General features: G+C 41.1%; 1 protein-coding gene across 1 annotated transcript in view; it reads left to right on the top strand.

Moving 5' to 3' along the window:
• LOC311626443 (nuclear body protein SP140-like protein) overlaps positions 1–16,455 on the top strand; it is a 56,346-nt gene extending 39,891 nt beyond the window's left edge. Inside the window, exons 6-13 of the mRNA XM_084891840.1 lie at positions 2,140–2,244; positions 4,845–4,987; positions 6,337–6,378; positions 13,345–13,460; positions 14,126–14,234; positions 14,550–14,627; positions 14,840–14,971; positions 16,020–16,455. Coding sequence (XP_084747966.1) covers positions 2,140–2,244; positions 4,845–4,987; positions 6,337–6,378; positions 13,345–13,460; positions 14,126–14,234; positions 14,550–14,627; positions 14,840–14,971; positions 16,020–16,088 — 794 coding nt within the window. The 3' untranslated portion in view covers positions 16,089–16,455. The remainder of the gene's footprint in view (positions 1–2,139; positions 2,245–4,844; positions 4,988–6,336; positions 6,379–13,344; positions 13,461–14,125; positions 14,235–14,549; positions 14,628–14,839; positions 14,972–16,019) is intronic.
• The last annotated feature ends 4,330 nt before the right edge of the window (positions 16,456–20,785 follow it).

Raw genomic sequence — 20,785 nt, 5'->3', positions numbered from 1 at the left:
ATACTGGTCAGAAAACAAATTTGCCCTCTGACTTAGGGAGCTACGTTAACTTGAGCTTCCAAAACTCTTTGCTGTTCACAAATTCTTGAAAAGATACTCCATGGCATGTGGAATTCCATGCAGAATTTTGTCCCAACAAATTCATCTCTCAAAGAACATCTGGCTATTTCCCTGTGAGGTCACCATTCCACCAGCCAAGATGAACCTGAGTCTAGTAACATATTACAGATTGTATCCTTCAGAATTTAACAAATTTTCTAAACCACATTTTTTAGGCCTCCTATGACCACCTCTATGGTGCAAGTCACCATGGTTGCATGAAGAAGGCAAGTGAATGCCTGGCTTTCACACAAGAAACGCGATCCTAAAGGCACACATGGTAATCCTGAAAAAGATGCATTTATAAATGGTTTGGGATCCTAACGGGAATATATCAGCCATGGGTAGGGTTGGGTCCCTGATCACATATAACCTTAAAGTTTTCAGCTCTGTTCATTCTTGATGAGTTTTTGAGGATATGGGGGCAAGACAGTCCATCCAAACTGTTCTATTTCTCCATAATGTCTCCTGCAACCCTTCATCCAATGACTGAGAATCAGTGAGGGGATCATGTCCAGAAATGTTCTGCCTGAGAGATGCTGATGCTGGCAGCAGCCCCTGATTCATCACATCTGATGGGGAATGGCAGACTCACCATCTACATATTTGGTGAAAGTGCTAGACAGAGTGATTTCTTTCAGGACAGTCTTGAAAGACAAATATGGTTAATGCTCTTCCACCTCCCACATCTCCTAGATGTTTCCTCCTCAGGTGCCTGGGTCTTTTGCTCTTCCTTCACTCCCAAGAATATTGTGGCAGGGGAGAAAAAAATATAGTATGTACCATTCCATTAGCTGTAACTTCATCTCTTCATCTTTCATTCCAACAATCTCCTATTGTCACTCACATTTTTTATCCAGAAGGGTCAGATAACAAGCAAGGCAAAGACATTTCCAAAAAAATATAACCAAAATTATATCCAAAATCTCTAGGGTTCTAAAGAGTGGGGAAGAACAATGCATCCTCACCAGCAATGATCAGAACAGAATCCAGATTTTCACAATTGGTCTATATAATGCCATTAACTCCCCACCACTTGTGTCCTGATCACAATGCAGGAAGGACCTATCCCTTTCTGCCTAGATTGGGGATAGCTTCCTTCAGTGACAAAAGAACCATAATCGAAAAGTGTGTGGACAGGAGGAGATGAGGTCATAGAGTTAGATGATCAGAGCATTGGGTGTAGCTTTTTATGAAGTGCACACCATTGTCAGACTGTAAAGGTCTGACCAGTCAGTCATGCAATTTGCAAATTGTTCTTGAGCTTCCTCCACTCCTCTTTTAGCTTTGAGAAAGTTGATGTGTGCCACAAATGAAGCAAAGTAGAGAACACAAAGAGCAGGTAGACACTATCTTCAGGGTTAACTCATCATTATCCTCTCCCTGAGTTAGAGCTCAAATGGGGAGATACAAGTATAATGCCTGATTTTGTCTCCAGCTACCTAACTGCACTGGGTAAGCATCGATAGAGATCTACCTTCAGAACATGACAGCATGCCGATTCCGGTTTGGCTCAATGGATAGAGCATTGGCTTGTGGACTAAAGAGTCCCGGGTTCAATTTTGTTCAAGGGCATGTACCTTGGTTGCGGGCACATTCCCGGTGGGGGTGTGCAGGAGGCAGCTGATCAATGACTCTCTCTCATCAATGTTTCTTTCTCTCTCCCTTCCTCTCTGTACAAAATCAATAAAATATATTTAAAAAAAAAAAAAAAAGAACAGGACAGCAGCTGTATGTTTCATTGTCATGGAAGAATCAGGGGAGGGGATGACTGCATTGAGAATTACTATAGTTTTATAGAAGGCTGATGTCTCTGCTCAGGCATTCTGATTGTGTGAAATTTGAGAGGTGAGATGAAGGTAAGCATTCTATTGTTATGCATCAAAAATGCCACTGACAGAAAGACTTCGAAACTCTGGGGATTTGTGGAATAAAGTTTCCGAAGTATTCCTATGTCTTTATAGAAACAACCTCAACATGGGAGGAAGTTGTACATGTGCAGTTGTAAAATGAGACATAATGAAGAATCTTCTCTTTCAGGCACAACAATGCACACAGAAGAGGATGTGAATTTTAATGCTGAAATACTTCCTGTGACCTGTGGGGATGTGATGGGCATATTAATTAAGAGAAAATTGCAACGAGGTAAGTTTCAAGGTCTACTTTCACCTATAACCCCTGCATGAAGGAATCACAAAAAGTAATGGAATTACCCATGTAAATTACCCATTGTTTAAGGAATTGGAGCCCCAGTTTTGTCTTGAGAAGAGGTAGGGTTCCCTAAGATGAAATTTTTACACTTTAAGAAATGGTGCAGATTAAGTGCTCACTTCCACATGGATGCCCAAGGAACCAAAAAGAAGTTGAGAAACATCAGTCTGTGGGTAGAAAATATTGCATACTTTACTCTGAATTAGCCTCCACCTTCATATCCTTTACCCCTTCTAGAAATCATCAATATGACAGGGTGTTTGTTATAGTGAGAAGTTCACAAAATATAGAATCAGAAAACCTGAGCCCCAGCCTCAGCTCTGCCAAGAGTGACTGAGTAAAGAATGGGGTTTTTCTGAGCCTGAAACTTCTCATATAATATATGGAAAATCATTGAAAACCTGCTCCTGGTGTGACTTTGAGATAATGTACATAATGACTATAAAATATTTTGTGATTTGAACATTATAAAGCTTTTCAAAGCTATTATGATTAATTTCATATCAGATTAGTTGTAATGTGGGTATGTGAAAATAATATAAATGTTTCATCAAAACTAATTTTAAACAGCTTACTGAGATGTAACTCTCATATATAAATCAACATTTAAAGTATAGAATTTACTGTTGAGCTTTTTGTTTCTGTTTTGTTTTATTCACAAGATTATAAAACCATCATTATAAACTAATTTTAGAACAGTTTTGTCCTTCACTAAAACAAATGCCATATCTCTCAGTAGTCGATACCCATTCCCACCTCACCCTACTATCCAGCCCTATGCAACCACTCATCTATTTTATGATCTATATATAAACTGGCCTATTCTAACTATTTCATATCAATTGACTCACATAACATGTGCCTTTCTATGACTGGTTTTCACTTAGCATGATGTTTTCCAGGTTCATACATATATATCATGCATTATACTTTATTCTTTTTTATTATCAAATAATATAATAGTCCATAGTGTGGAGACACGGTAATGTGTTTATCTGTCAATTTAGGTTTTCTCAACCTTTCACTATTATGAATAACGATGTTTTGAATAAAGATTTTGGTGAACCTAGTTTTTTTTTTAATTCTTTTCACTGTATACTGTGGAGTAGAATTGCAGGATTATATGGCAATTCTATGTTAAACTTATTGAAAAAAAAATCAAAACTATTCACCACAGTATGGCACCAGTTTATATTCCCACTAGTAAAATCTGAGGGCTCTCATTTCTCTGCATCTTCACCAACAGTTGGTATTGTCTGTCTTTTTCATTACAGCTATCCTAGAGGACATGATGTAGTATCTCAATAAGGTTTTTATTTTATTTTCTCTAGTGAAATAATGTTGTTAAGTATATAACTATATTTTATCCTATATAATAAAAGTCTAGGTGGTGTCACATGCAACATCATCACAAGATGGCCACCACAAGATGGCTGCCCTCACATTGTCACAACATGGCTGTAACAAGATGACCATCACAAGATGGCTGGCAGGGGAGGGCAGTTGTGGGTAATCAGGCCTGCAGGGAATGGTAGTTGGGTACAACTAGGCCTGCAGGGGAGGGCAATTGGGTGCAACCAGGCTGGCAGGGGAGGGCAGTTGGGGGTGATCAGGCTGGCAAGGGAGCTGTTAGGCATCAATCAGGCAGGCAGGGGAGCAGTTAAGGGGGTGATCAGGCTGGCAGGCAGAAGTGGTTAAAAACAATCAGGCAGGCAGGCTGGCAATCAGTTAGAAGCCAGCAGTTAGAAATCTCAGCTCTTCTCCGAACTTCTGACCTAGTTATATGATTTCACTTTAACTCACCACTTTTGTTATTGATTGGCTTTATTACAAATATACTAACCATATATCAATGATGACTGGCTATCATTCAAGAAGGCACATTCCAAGGACACCGTAAGCCAATTCTACAAAAAAGACTTCGCTACAGAATAATTCTATTTATCATATCAGTACTATTCTTTTTTTCAGGCTTCTTCTGAGCTTTTTATCACTCAAGTCTGGCTACTACTCCAGGATTGTGAGAGGGATGTCCAACTGCACACAGGGATCAGGCCTAAACCAGCAATTGGCAACCCTTAAGAGGCCTCAGATTAGAGAGGGTGCCGACCAGGGTGAGGGAAACCTCTCCCCCATGCACAAATTTTGTGCACTGAACGTATAGTCTATATACTAGTAAAATTTTCCACTGGATAATATTTCACTATTATTTTAAAGTCAGTTATCCATGATTTCACGTAAGAAAAGTATCTGCTCAATAATGCCATTGACCTGGAGGAAAATTATTGTAATACAGGGCACAGATGTTACCTTAGTGTCATTGTGAGCAGCAGGGCAGGGCCCCCACTTGAAATTTCAATCCAAAGTAGGAGATCTCCTTACAACAGATTTACAGGTTTGGGGATTCTCAAGAATGAAAGGTCAGGCCAGACTGTTCTGCTAGTGATCTTCACCCCAAATTGAGTAGCTGCAGATCTAGTATTTGAGCTCTGAAGACAAGGAGGTTTCAGGATCAACTTATCCCGGTCTTACAGGAGCCACGGTGAAGTGTATAAGGACAGAGGATGGAAAATGGTTCACCCCCAGAGAATTTGAAGTTGAAGGAGGCTATGAAAAAGCAAGCAACTGGAAGAGCACTGTGTACTGCGGTGGGAGATCACTAAAATGGCTGATTGAGGTATTTCAATGACTGGTCAGGAAATATGACTTTCCATGTACTTGAAGAAAAGGTCACTATTTTCTCACCAAATATATGTTGAGTCATGGCTAGATTCCTGAGGTCCACTCACTTTATCCTTGTCCTTCAGGGAGGTGCCCCACACTTTTAAGTCAGTACAAGGCAGCACATTGATGTCAAAGGGGCTCAGTTGGGGTAGGTGCAGGCGCCTGGAGGAAGGAAAGGTCATTCTGACTCAGGTGCTTGCAGACAACTTTAGCCACTGAAAGAAAGGAGACCATCTACAGTCAAACAAGTGATCAGAAAGCACTCCAGAGAAAGAATGGTGTAAAAACCAGAACCTTGACTAACATGGCTCCATGGGTTGAGGTAGATAGATTGCATGTGATAAGGCATAATCCACCAATTGGAATTTATTGGAAGAATTTAAAGCCAGGCTAAAGAAACTCATAGCATGGACAATGCAGAATCAGGTAAGTCTCCTGAGGTGTGAAATGACATATTTAAAACACTATCTCAGACAACATGGGCCCAGAAATGACTTCACTGTCTTTCAGCCTTAGACACTTATAGTGACCCTACAATGCCCCTATCCGAATATTCTCTGACTGACCTGACTTGTCATCCCTTCCCTGGGCCCCCTGACAACACTATTAAGGCCCTTCTCACAGTTTTATACTTATCCTTTCATGCAACCCCTTGCTCTCCTAGATCCCTCTAGGGTTTATACATCTTTGTGTGCCCAACATTGTGCATGTCCCATAATTGTGGGACATGTGTGTGTCAGTTGATCAACCCTGGTGTGATTAACTACTTAATTGGCACCAGTGGGAATGAAAAGGAAGTGAAACTATCAAAAATATTGTGAAGGAGCCAAAACCGGTTTGGTTCAGTGGATAGAGCATCGGTCTGTGGACTGGAGGGTCCCAGGTTCGATTCCAGTCAAGGGCATGTACATTGGTTGCAGGTAGATCCCTGGTAGGGGGCATGCAGGAGGCGGCTGGTCAATGTTTCTCTCTCATCGATGTTTCTATCTCTCTATCCCTCTTCCTTCCTCTCTGTAAAAAAATCAATAAAATATATTTTTAAAAAGAAAAAAAATATTGTGAAGGAAATGAAAACTTAATTAAATAAGAACACAAAAGAAAAGGGAAAAATTCTAAGGAGGATTTTCCAGCTACTATTGTTGAATTCCAGAAGAACATTTGAGGAGATGAAATGGTTTCTCATTTAGACATCTTGGTTTGAGCTGACAGTGGAACGTCCAAGGGGAAATATTTAGGAGGAGGTTGAAATGCACAAAACATAAACACAGGCTAACCATACCCTTGTATCTTTTACTCTTTCAGAGTGGATATCTACCTCAACCTCCACATGACAGGAAAAGAAAGGTAGTTATTACTTTATACAAGTTCTTTTCTTTAATCTTTATTGTTAAAAGTATTGTATAGGTCTCCTTTCGCCCCCCCCCTCACTAACCTCTTCCAGCATGCTCCTATCCCTACAACCCCACCCACCCACAGGTTCTCACCACCCAATTGTCTGTTCCCACAGACAATTCCATATGCATACAAGTGCATTGGTTGATCTTCTCCCGCCCACCCTCCCCTGCCTTCCCTCTAAGGTTCAACAGTCTGTTCATACTTCTATGTCTTGGGCTCTATTTTTGTTCATCAGTTTATTTGGTTCATTAGATTCCACATAGAAGTGAGAGCATGTGATACTTATCTTTCTCTGATTGGCTTATTTCTCTGAGCATAATATTCTCCAGGTCCATCCATGTTGTTGCAAATGGTAAGAGTTCTTTCTTTTTTATTGCCATATAGTATCCCATTGTGTAAATGTACCACCATTTTTTTATTCACTCATCTGCTTATGGGCACTTAGGTTGTATCAAAATCTTTATTTTTATATGATAATTTCATGTGTGAATTTTTATTTATTGTTTAAAGTATTACATATGTCTCCTTTCCCCCAATATATTTCCCCTCCACTGTCACCCCCAAGGATAAGCCCCTACCACCCCAGGGTCTATGTCCATTGGTTATGCAAATATGCATGCATACAAGTCCTTTGGTTGATCTCTATATCCCCCTCCCTGCCTTTTCTCTGAGGTTGCATGTTCTGTTCAGTGCAACCTTGTCTCTGGATCTATTTATGCTCATAAGTTTATAATAATCATTATATTCTACATATGAGTGACATGATGTGATACTCATCTTTCTCCAACTAGCTTTCTCCAACATGCTGTTACAAATAGTAAAATTTACTTTTTTTTATGGAAGAATAGCATTTTATTGTGCAGATGAAGCACAGTTTTTGATTCCACTCATCTGCAATGGGCACTTAGGCTGTTTCCAAATCTTAGCTATTGTGAATTGTGCTGCTACAAACATAGGGATGTGTGTATTCTTTCTGATGAGTGCTTCAGGTTTCTTAGGATATAGTCCTACAAGTGGGACCACTAGGTCAAATGGTATTTCCATTTTTAATTTTTTGAAAAAACTCCATACTGTTTTCCATAATGGCTATACCGGTCTTCATTCCCACCAGCAGTGTACTAGGGTTATCTTTGCTCCACAACCTTGACAATACTTGACATTGGTTGATTTATTCATGATAGCTATTCTGACAGGTGTGAGGTGATATCTCATTTCCACTTTGATTTGCATCTCTTAGATGATAAGTGACTTTGAGCATTTTTCTATATGCCCACTTTGGAGAAATGTCTATAAAGGTCATTTGACATTTTTAACTGGATTATTTGGCTTCCTTTAGTTAAGTTGTATGACTTCTCTATATATTTTGGAGATTAACCCCTTATTGCATATATAATTTGCAAATGTGTTCTCCCATGTAGTGTTATTTTGTTGATGATTTCTTTTGTAGTACTGAAGCTTTTTATTTTAATGTAGATCAATGGAATAGATCAGAAATCAACCCACTATGCTCAGTAATATTTGACAAAGAAGGCAAGAGCATACAATGGAGCAGAAACAGTTTTTTCAATAAATGTTGTTGGGAAAATTGGACAGGTACATGCAAAAAAATGAAACCAGATCAGAAAATTACACTATACACAAGATTAAGTATAAAATGGATAAAAGACTTAAGTATAAGACATAAAACCATAAAAGTCTTAGAAGAAATAATTGGCAAAAAAACTTCTGACATCTCTCGTAGCAATATGTTTACCAATACATCTCCTAGGACAATGAAAACTAAGGATAAAATATACAAGTTCTTATTACATAACTAAATATATACCAGAGGGTCATGTACAATATTTGTGCAAGTGGGAAGAGGGTTTGTGTTCCTCAGCCCAGTCTCTCCAATCTGGGACACCCCAAGGGATGTCTGACTGTTTGGTTAGGCATGATCCTAATGGGATCAAGCCTGAAGGGGCAGTTGGACATCCGTCTCACAATCCAGGACTACTAGCTCCCAACTGCCTGCCTGCCTGCCTGATTGCCTCAGTTGCTTTTGCCTGCCAGCCTAATCAAACCCTAACCACTCCCCTGCCAGCCTGGTCACACGCAACTGTTCTCCCCTGCAGGCCAGGTTGCCCCCAACAGCCCTCCCCTGCCTGCCCAGTTATCCCCAACTGCCCTATTCTGCTGGTCTGGTCACCCCCAACTTACCTCCCCTGCAGGCCTGGTTGCCCCTAACTTTCCTTCCCTGCCAGTACGGTCACCCCCAATTGCCTCCCCTGCAGGCCCAGTCACCCCTAACTGCCCTTCCATGCTGACTCGGTCACCCCTAACTGCTTTGCCCTGTAGGCCTGATCTCCCATAATTGCCCTCCCCTTCCAGGCAATCTTGTGGTGGCCATCTTGGGTTTACTGAAGATAAATTATTCTTTTACTTATTCAGTGACTACTTTAAAAAGTAATATCTCTATCATTTTCTATGTGTCTATAATTACTCAATTTTGAGTACCAAAAAGAGCTAGCAACTTCTAACCCACAGCACTTTGCAGCAGCAAGGTTCCGTTGCCCGTATTTTGTGTCTCCTTGATGAAGAATTGAAGTGACCCAAAATGTCAGATATTGGGACTCATTACTACCTCAGTGGATCCTCTGTGACTCACAGAACTTCTCTTGATGATGGAGTCCTGGTTTCTCAAAACTTTAGTGTCACACTTGGCACCACATGACTACTTCCTGTCTCTTAATGAGGGCCACTCATCCTTTCTGGTGACAGCTACTATCTTGTCAAATTTTCTGAAATACTCAGCCAGAACTATTATTGGTTTTATGTTAGTATTTGTTAAAGAGATAGCAAATAAGCACTTTTCCTAAATGAAATAATACTCATTTATTTACTCATTCAATATGCAATTATTTAATGCATTAAAAAATTCCCAATGTTCATTACAGAAGATTGAAATAATATCCCTGACCTCAAGAATTGTTTCAATTTCATTGTTTACCTTGGAGAAATAGTTAATAGGGATCAGAGTATTCCAGGCTCTCCAGAGAGGCAGGCAGTGACATGACCATTTCTCAGGTAATTTTTCAGTGGATCACCCTTGTCTATGACCTCTCTGACCTGGGTGGAGATAAAAGCTGAGGTTGCCTGAAGCTAATGAAGCCAAGTCATTCTATTGGGCAAACAAGAGCAACTTAGGTGTTGTACCTAATCATGAGTTTCCTCTGAAAAATTAGCCAGGTGTCATCTTCAGTTATGGATGAAAGGGAAATGAGGGTGAACATCTGGAAGTTGAAATGGAGTACAGAGGAGCTTGGAATCATCTTAACTTTAGAGTGGTGCCCTAGAAGAGTTGCTGTATGTGGTGAAGTTCTTGTCACACTACACATGGTCAAGACTCATGGGGAGAAAAAGGCAATTGTTCTAACAAGTATACCCTCACTCTTCTTAATAATCTTTCCTAGGAAAGATATTATAGGCCACTTCAGCACTGGCTTATAATATCCTCATGCATTAATAACCACATGTGTGAAACTAAATATCAACTCAGGTTTCACACTTTGCACTTTAGAATCACCTAAAAATCTTTGAAAAAGAGGGTTGTCTGATCCCACTATAGATAAAATTTTGATTTAATCATTCTGAGTGATGACTTGGACATTAGAATTGTTAAAGATGATTTTGACACACAAGTTAGTCATTCTATGACTTAAGGAGAATACCAGTGCCTGTGCCTCAAACCAGACCAATCGATTCAACATCTATGATGTTGGGACCAGAAAATTAGTGTATTATATACCCTCCTCAGATAATTCCAATGTGCAGCCAAGCTAAGATGCAAAGAGCCTAAGTGAAAAAGCCCTAGACTTGATTACAGATAGAGATGCAAGATTCTTGTGCACTGGTTACATTTGGTATTTCCTTGTTCTTCTGGGAAGAGGGTCACCAATTTCTGGAGAACGATGATTGCAATCTGTGAGCCCCTACAGTGAGAAGGAAAATGGCCCCAGGCCTCTATGTTAGAACTAGTCTCAGACTCCATTAAATATGTGATTCAGGATGGTCTGGAACACTGAATGGGAACTGTTGGCAAGATGTTCCTTGAGCTTTGCACTTTCTCATATAAGGCCATTTTTAAAAGCAAAAGAAATTACCAGACTCCTGATTCTCCCCAGGTAAGAATTTTCACACTAAAGCCAGGGTGACTTTTCTTCTTTTATTACATTCTACATGAAGAGAAACAATAAAGCTGTGTTGCACATTACTGTGCCCATTTACTTCAAGATGGACATTTGTGATTTTTTGTGTGTTGCTAACCCAAATATAATACTTTGAGAAACAGACCACTTTTCTCTATGTATTAAGGTGGAATCATTCATTAGTCTCAGTATCCCTGTACAGAGACAATGGAACTATTAAAAGAAGCTTGACAGTTACTGTGAAAAAGAGTGGGCACAGGTAGGATTTGGAATATGAGTGAGAGTATAGACTCAGAATGGAGTTTTGGCTTTGTGGTCAAAGGTGAATGTTTTATGAAATGTAAACACCAGGAAAGAACATGTAGTGAGTGTGGGGACAGGATAATACATTGCTTTGCCTGGATGAGTTTGGGGTGTGCTTTAAGGGCCTAGGAAGAGATGCTGGGTGAGCATAGGGATGTGCACAAATGCAGAAAACAGGATGGACATTTGGGAGCTGGGACACGGCAATGTAACTGCACCTTTGAGAGTGATTTGATCATCTGAGGCCAATCAAATGGCCAAAGATCAAAACCTAGGGGATTATGTCTAAATGTTAGGAGAGGAAAGGACAAAAAAGGAAACAGATACATCAGTGAGGCTAATTGACTAAACCCAGGAGTGTGATGGCACCGACACCATGTGTTTGGAGAAAGGAGAAATGGTCATGGCCAGGAAAGATGACACTGTCAGCCCTGCCTCCTCCTGCTCCTCAATGAATCACTTTGTCTCCCCCCAGCACTCATCAGTGGGTGGGCCAGTCCCCAAGCCAGTCTCATTTGTGTCATCTGAGATGGTCACAAGAGGTTAGGAATTTCTCCAATAGACAATGGGTTAGACAGGATGTTTCTATCTATATCAATCCATAATCTTCTCTATTCTCTTAGAAGGCAGAATCAAGAAAGCAACCATGAGCAAATATAGTTCCTGATTCATATGTAAATGATGATTCTCATTTAAAAGAAAGCAATAAGTGATTTTCTGGTTTAATCACCTCCTTTTCACCCCATTGAGGAGGGAGGGTTGTCTACCACATAGTTTGGGGGAAAGCAAGTAATGGCAACTACCACTGGACAGATGGATTGACAGATGTTTATTAGTCACATATACTCCTAAACCAAGGAAGGAGGGCAGTGCTAGCCATGCAGGCCTCACCAAGGTTTACCCTAGGAACAGAGGGAACAACCAGGGGTTGTGTAGAATGGGGTATCCCCTGGTTTCCATGGGAGGTTATGGCATGCTTGTTTAAATAATTCCATGGCTGACAGGGAACTAAAACTTGTTATTCCAGGCTGAGCATGGTTACATGTGGCTCCTTGACAAGGAGCATTGTTTAGCTGGGGGACCTTATCCAGGATAGCAGATTCGGGAAAGGAACTTGCAGATAGGCTGTTCAAAGCCTTCTCAATTTTACCTTCTCAAATGTCACAGCAGCACATAATATTGAACTTTAATGTAAGTCCTTACACTGTATTTTCTTGGTTAGGAAAGGGCTCAGTCACAAGCCAGCTATTTCTCACATGTTTGTATATAACACAGTGTATCTTCATATGCGCTCTATAAATTTGGTTGGATTCAATGAGTAGAAACTATGCCAAAGGATTTGGATGGTAATACTATCGAATTTGTATTTTCTTCAAATGAAATTAAACATGGTTAAAGGCCATACATTAAGAATGGTAAGAAATCCAGTATCAGTTGTTTAAGGGGGTCCCTCCATATTCTGTTTATAGAACAAAGCAATTGTCACCCTCTCTGGCCATTCAGTGATGGAGACTCCCTACCTTACATGCCACACTGAATCAGGGGACATCCTCCCAGAGTTCTAGTGCCAAAGAGCTCTATCCTCCCTGGCACAAGCTTGTCATCTGTGCCTGTGGTCTTTCCAACTCAAAGACACTGTCACAGGTCCAGGGGCCCTCCAGGTACAGAACCCACAGTCCAGGAACTCCTACCCAACCCTTCAACTCATGGGGAGTCTTCAGTCAAGAAAAAGGGATGTAATACTGTCTTAGAAGTTTATTCCATCATATCAGTTTCTCAATAAGCCACCTTTCCTTGCATCATTTTAGTCATTGTTGTCTAGGCAAATCATTTTGTTCCAGGACCTTGTTTTAGTTGCAAAGTAATACATTTCTATAAAAATCAAGCTCTTCTTTTGTAGCTAGTCTTTCTGTGTTAGAGACTCTGGTTTGTTTGGATTTTTTCTTTGTTTGTTTGTTTGTTTGTTTGTTTGTTTTGAAAATACATTTTATTGATTTTTTTACAAAGAGGAAGGGAGAGGGATATAGAGTTAGAAACATCAATGAGAGAGAAACATTGATCAGCTGCCTCCTGCACATGTTCTACTGGGGATGTGCCCGCATCCAGGGTAAATGCCCTTGATCGAAATCGAACCTGGGACCCTTCAGTCTGCAGGCTGATACTCTATCCACTGAGCCAAACCAATTAGGGCAAAGAGATTCTGGTTTTATAGGAAAGCCTTTTCTGGTCACGCAGGCCACTCTTCCTGAACTTCATCACAACCAAGAATTCCTTTCTGAAACTCCACTTCATGCAGTTGGCTCACAGCTCAGGGGGAAACACATAACTGTCCATGCAGGTTCCCACAAAGGCAATGAGTTCCAGATTCCAAAAGCGCTGGTCTTCAGGGTCTCACTGGGGATTCAGACATTGTTTTACCTTCTAGCCTGAAAACGCAGTGAAATGCAAGATCTGTGGAGATGAAGGAAAGCTCTTCAAATGCAGTTTTTGTCTCAGCTTCTTTCATGAGTACTGTCACATCCCACCTGTGGACCCTGAGAGGTTTGTAAGATGCACACCCTTCTCCTACTATGGACCTTCTTCCTGCCATACACACTCTCAATGCAAAGTTTCTTTTTGTGTCCTGATGGGGAAAGAGCAGGGTCAGAGGTATGGTGTCCAACTATATATGATGTGGGAGCTGTTTAAAGATACTGTCAACAGGAGGGTAATATTCCCTTCTCTCCCCTGGCAGGTTGAAACAGGTGGCTGGGTCCTTTGTCTACATACCACTACTGTCCTTTCCAGAACTTTCCCACCTTGGACTCCTGTACACAGGAGTGAAAGTGCCAGTTATTTGTGTTCTGTGCTTATTCAGAAAAGGCAGCAAACAGGGACATTTGTCCTCAATTTGCCATGTTCTCAGCAGACTAATAGAGACACAAGGCCCGCTCTCTGGCACTCAGGCTTGGTGGACCTTGTTCTCCCAGCTTCTCAGAAAGTGAAAGGTGAGCTCATCACTCACCCAGATACCATATTCCACCCAATAGACCCCTTCTGTTAACTCCAGGGACCAAAGTCATCACATGAGAGCACTGGAGATTCTGGGAGGTGACCCTTGATTCCCTGGCTGTGCTCATCAGCCATTCCTGAAAGGAGAGTTGTGGCAGCTGTGGGGACTGAGGTGTTTCTAGGCTTACCTTGCTCACTTATATCTGAAATCTTAGCAACGATTGGCTATGTACCTTCTGCAAAATAGAAGTGTCTTCAGGAAATCCACAACATGCCAGCTATGCTGAGATCATAGCGAGACCGATGGGGCCCAAAGAGAAGTCGGTGAGTTGAATTTGATTCAAAACATCTCCTTTCTACTCACATGAGAAGTCAAACAGTCAGGGGTGAGGGCAAGGGTTGCAAAGGGTGCCTGCTCTTCTGATCATGTCTCAACCACTCTGAAAATTTACCAGAGCCTGTTTGCAGAAAGAAAAATAAGAAAAGAAAAAAAAACGTCAAATATTACATTATTGTCAAAAAGCAATCCCTGTTTGGGAAAACTTCCAGGAGTCTACTGTGATCATGCATCTGTCTGGGCATGCATATGGGCTCATTCTCGCCAAGCTGCTTTTCATTCACAATCTCCTTCTTTTGCAGAAATGTGTGTACCCCCTCCTAAAGCTCTATTGTCATTTAGAGAAAAACATTTTTCAGAATATTCCAGATGAACATTATGTGAGTAACAACAAACCATGATTACAAGCTTCTGTAATGTTACCCCACCTTGACATGGTCACTGTGGGATCTGTGATATGAAGCCCATGGGTGGGAGAGCATGTGACCAGCCTTCCCATTTACCTTGTATTTCCTCTAGATTTAATGAAAATCCACAGAATGTACACATTGAATTTTGTCAGTAATCCTCCTATTGACATATTTTTCATCAGGTTCAAAAGGCTACTCAATGCCTAGAGACACTTAGGACATTGGATGAAATCAAGAATAAACTAAATGGAGGATTTTTTACCAGAGTGAAGGGGTTTATGCTTGGCATGAACAACATCTTTCAGGATCCTAAGGTAAGTGGCTTTCCCTATGTCCATTTCATTTTCTACACGTTGAGTCACCCTGCCTGTATTTTCTGGTCCTGATAGATTTTAGAGTTTCCCTCATCCAATGACAAGCCTATACAAGCAAGGATTCAGGGAGTGATTGGGTTTCTTATTTGAGGATTTAAGCTCACCAGAGAGAGCAACATTGAATAAGGAGATGTCCCTGCAACCAGACTCCAGGCCCCTGAGAGCCCATTCCTCTCCTCAAAGGTGACAGGTGCCCATTGAGAACACTGGTGCCCTTCCTGTTCCAAACCTAAGGAGAAAATTGCTTCCTGAAGTCATGTTATCCTTATCTCAGCCCCAAATATACTCAATCACACCTCTCAGAGGCCCCAAACTCCAGATTTCTTTGCATGTAAATCAACCATATAATATATCACCAAAAGGAAATAGAATTGACAATGTAAAAGGAAGATCATTGATTATACATCTGTAATATTTGATTATCACTAAGGCCTTAGATTACTTTTCTAATTTTCACTAAAAGAAATGAAACATAGCCAATGACTAAGAATCATCCGTGTAGTTATGATTTCCCATTTCTGCCTAGACCACAAGGCTTAATCATGTTCTTAGGAAATAAAAGATACTCTGAGATGCTTAAGATTTTTGTTTTCTTGTGTTTTATTTTTTGTTTTGTTTTGTTTTTGTTTTTAAATATATTTTTATTGATTTCAAAGAGAAACGGGGAGGGAGAGAGAGATAGAAACATCTATGATGAGAAAGAATCATTGATCAGCTCCTTCATTCATGCCTCACACTGGGGATAAAGCCCACAACCCTGGCATGTGCCCTGACCAGAAATAAACCATGACCTCATGGTTCATAGCTGGGCGCTCAACCACAGAGCCATACTGGCCCGGCTTAGCTGCTTGAGTTTTTAAACTTAACCTACTTAATGTAACTTAGGTGTTTAAAATAAGAGTTCTGATCATTTTCCATTGCACATTGTCTAATAACAACGATGTTGTCATTATTTTTGTTTGTGTGTGTGTGTGTGTTTTTTCCCCAGCACAATGACTCAATTCTAACACAAGAGAAATTCAAGAAGAATTTCAAAAAAGTCTTTTCTATTCAGTAAAGAATCAGAAGAGTTCCCTGGTAGTGGATGCTGTTGATACCATGGAAAATCCTGCCTTCAGACAAATTTCTCATCCCCCAGCTGCTATCGGCATTAGCTGCTTATGCCATCTCTCTCCAGTGTATCACTAAGGGCCAAATGGAGACAGATTGACTCAAAGGTTAAATCTCTTTGTGATGGGAGTTGGTACACAGCACCAAGTTTGAACCAACCATGTTGAGTGATTCGTGTTCATGTGCTCCCCATAGCTGAGCTAGTCTCCAACTATGACCACATCCATGCTTTGCATTTTCCAGCACAGTGTCCTGCTTCCCTTATCCCTCCTCCTCCTGAGAAAATTCTCACAATAAATCAATGACTAAAGAGACTTTGTCTTAGGCTTTGCTTTCAGGGAACCCAACTTCACATTATGATCTAGCAAGCCAGACCTAAGCTTGGAGCTCTGAGCTGGATCACTGTCTAGCCAGCTGGCAAGAGGGGGAATTTTGATAGTCCATGAGGTACTAAAACAGTGCAGTTGCAGAACACATTCACCTGTATAAATGAGATATAGGGAAAAGGTATTGAGGCAATTGTCTAACATTTACAAAGAAATAATAACTATAAGAACTGTGTGAGCAGATGGCAATTTCTTTTTTAAAAACTATTTTACATATGCCTTTATTAGTTTCAGAGAGAAGAAAGGAGAGGGAAAGAGACATAGAAACATCAATGATCAGAGAATCATAGATTGACTACCTGCTACTGGGGATTGAGCCTATAACACAGGCATATGCCTGGAACATGAATTGAACCATGGCTCCATGATCAACTAGAGCCACACGAGCCTGGCTAGGTGGCTATTTCTAAGCTCATTTAAAATGTCAAAAAGAGTATATGACAAGCTGATATATATATATTATCAACCACCTGCATCTGGAAGGTACACAATATGGAAGGCCTGGTGCAAGTCCTAATTTTAAGAATGATGGACTTCTGCCGAGCCAGAGTGTCTCAGTTGGTTGAGCATCCTCCTGTGCGGAGAAAGGTTTGCCTCATGGCACATACCTGGATTGTGTGTTCAGTCCTGGGTTAGGACGGGTACGAGAGGCAACTGATAGATGTTTCTATCTCATATCTATATTTCCCTCTGTCTCTTTATCCCCCTTCCTCTGTCTAAGCATGTGCTTGGGGGAGGATTATATATCAAAAAAAGAAGAAGAAAGAAAGAACAACAGAACTTCAGAGAAGACTGAATTCTAAGCTCATGTTGGCCTCATGTGCCCAATTACTGATAAAGAAAGTATCAAGCCCTGAAACTCAGAATGGGGCTTTTTAAGTATATGCATCTGAAAACTCTGAACTGTAGATTTTTCTGAACCCACTGTCCTACAAAAGAGATCCCTGTCCCTGTTGGAAGATAGATCACTTCCTTATCCTCTCCCCCCCCCCCCATATGCCTAAAATAAAATTATGCAGAGTTCTCTCAGCATGACCGAGTGAGGGATAATCTAGATAAGCCTGCTAGCTGAAGACATAGTTTACTCCAACAGAACTTCAGTTCTGGTCAACATGTACTACCTGTCACAGCAAGATGAGTCATTTGTGTAATGGGCAACAATAGGTCATCAAAAGAGATTACATATTGATGATCAGGTGGTTGAAATAGGCATCCCCATCCCTACTTTATATTATGATATAATATAGTTTTTCCAGTATTCACTCCTACACACAACCACTGACCATTGCTGGCCAGCCAGTCCTGCTCCTTTATTTATTTATTTATTTATTTATTTATTTATTTATTTATTTTAAATATATTTTATTGGTGTTTTGTGTTTTTTTTACAGAGAGTAAGGGAGAGAGATAGAGAGTTAGAAACATCAATGAGAGAGAAGCATCGATCAGCTGCCTCCTGCACACCCAACACTTGGTATGTGCCCGCAACCAAGGTACCTGCTCTTTGCCATGAATCGAACTTGGAACCCTTCAGTCCGCAGGCTGACGCTCTATCCACTGAGCAAAAGCAGTTTCGGCATAGTCCTTCTCCTTTAGAAAGTTAGCCCAGAAAACCCAGATAGCCATGATAACAAGCCTATGGTTCAGGTGATCCATAGAAACAGATCTGTAACTCTATCTGTAGTGTGAATGGCCCTATCCAATTGACTAATTAGCCTAGCCCCTCACCCATTCAGGCAGTTTAGCAGTAAGCCCAATCATGAAGCATAGTCTGTAGTTCCACCCAATGAGGGAGCCTGGAGGTGATTCTGCCCAACATGGAACAGTCTCTATCCCCATCCAATGCAGTATGCCACTGGAGGCCCCTCTAATTTGAAAATTTGGGCAATAACCATGTCCAACATCAGAGAACAGCCAGAAAGTTAACTTATTGTGAAGCCCACCCTGTAACAACCCAACTTCAGGGAGCAACCATTGGCATCACCAAATCTCAGGTCACAATCTAAGGCCCAGTATAGGTGTGAAGCCCTTACAGTAGCCCCAACTGAGCATTAAGTCTAGCCAGAGACACCATCCGGCTAGGGAACACAGCTTGAAACTCTACCCAACAAGGAGCTATTGCAGAGCCCAGCCTGTAACCCTGAAAAATAACAGAGTCCAACTAATGGCACTACCATACCACAAAACACAGCCTGAAACCTCAGTCAACAACAGGTGATAGCAAGGCTCAGCAAGTGCACCCAACAAGCCACAGAGTACAGCCAGCAGTTGTGCCTGATCAGGGAGCTCAACCTGCAAATCCACCAAACCACAGAGCTCAGCCATCATCCAAACACCAACCTCAGAGCACAGTCACTAGCCTTCCCAACTGAGACCCTGATGACATGCCCCGTCTTCCCATGGATGCTACCAGCTATTCCTGTATGGTATTCCAACCCTAGCTGACTGATGAAGGCATTTTCCTGGTGAAGTGAACCTGTAAATTCTGTGAGAGGAGATTGCGTACTTATATGCACTGATACCAACACAAGAATCAAGGATCATGAATATACGGGAAAACATTGCACTACAAAAACAAACAAACAAACAAACAAAAACAAACACTAATAAATTCTAATAACTACCCTTAAAGAAATTGTGATATATGTTGCCTGAGAAAAAATTTAGAATAATCCTCTTAAAGAAGTTCAGTGAACTATAAGAACCCATAGACAGACAACTAAAAAATAAATAAATAAATAAATAAATAAATAAATAAATAAATAAATAAACCAAATGAGAAGTTTAACCAAACAGAGAAACTATAAAAAGAAACCAGTCAACTAGCAATTCCTGGTCAGGGTGCATGCCTGGGTTGGGGGCTCATTTCCTAGTTGGGGGGTACAGTAGGCAGCCAATCAATGGTTCTCATCATTGGTGTTTCTATCTCCCTTTCTCTTCTTCTCTGAAATCAATAAAAATATATTTTTACATCTAAATAAATAAATAAAACTTGTTAAGTGATAGGGAACAAATTTATTGAAATCAGTAAGAATCGCTATTCTGAAATCATTAATTTAGGCAGAAGTCCTGTGTGCATCTTTCTCCAAGTGTATCCCACTGAGTCTCTCCATGCAGGGACACTTTCCTTTTCCCATGATGGAGCCTCCTTATGACATCCCACTCCTTTCTCACAACCACTGAGTCTTCACGAAGCTGCAGGGGCCAACTCCACTGTTTCTGTTCTGTTCAGGAACTCTGAGGCCCCACCCATGGGTCCTCCACTCAACAGAAGCACCCACTTACAAGCCAAAAGTAGCAAAGGCCACTGCCCAATGGGCATCTCCTGTGTACCGAGTGGAGATAATCAGAATGAGCTAAGTACACGACTTTTCTTGCTACATATGCATCACTTGACTATCCTAAGATTCAGTACATTCACCAACTGGTGATCTGTGAGGTCCAAAAGCTTGGGGACCACTGGTTTAAAGAAACCTTTGGAGCAGTGGTCGTCAACTGGTGGTCCGTAGCCCACTGGTGGCCCATGAGGTATGCAAGGGTCACCATTACTAGTAATGGGTGAAGAGCGAACTTGCAGAAATATTAGGAGTGGGATTTCACTGCTGATTCAATGGCTTCCTTCTCTGGTACACCCCAGCTTCTTGTGATGCCCAGCCCAGCTAATATTCCAGGACTCGCTGGGAGAGCCCAGGTCGAGGTAACTCCCAAGAAATATTCCATCCCCCTTCCTGAGAGCAGAATTGACACCTACAGCCTTGCTTTTTTCTTATGAGGCAAGCCTGATGTGGAAATGCCTGGTCCCAGTGAAGGCAGCAAGATCCCACCAAGATTCCCAGGATTAAACGTAATGAACCCTGTAAAAGATCAACCTGATTTTTGAGTCAAGCCGTTGGGCATCTGAGTAAATAAGAGTTAGATGAGGCTAAGACATTGAGGTTCAGATCCTCTAGGAGGCAGAGAGCCCTGGTGGTGGAGGAAGGTGAAGACAATCCCCCAAGGAGACAAATTATTTTTTCCTTGTTTTATTTTTACTTTTTTATTGAATAAGGTATTACATGTGTCCATATCCACTTTTGCTAACCCCACCCCACACCCATACATGCCTTCACCCCTCAGTGTCTTGTGTCCATTGGTTATGTATATATGCATGCATACAGGTCCATCGGTTGATCCATGGGACTAGCTGGGAGAGCCCAGGTTGAGGTAACTTGAGTGGAATCAGAATTTCTATTGCCCAGAGGAGTGTGTCCCTCTTTGTC

This window comes from Pipistrellus hanaki, assembly GCF_964339955.1.
Source record: "Pipistrellus hanaki genome assembly, chromosome: 8".
NCBI classification, from domain to species: Eukaryota; Metazoa; Chordata; class Mammalia; order Chiroptera; family Vespertilionidae; genus Pipistrellus; species Pipistrellus hanaki.
Note: the sequence above shows the minus strand (reverse complement) of the source record. Positions and strands in the feature narration are given on the sequence as shown.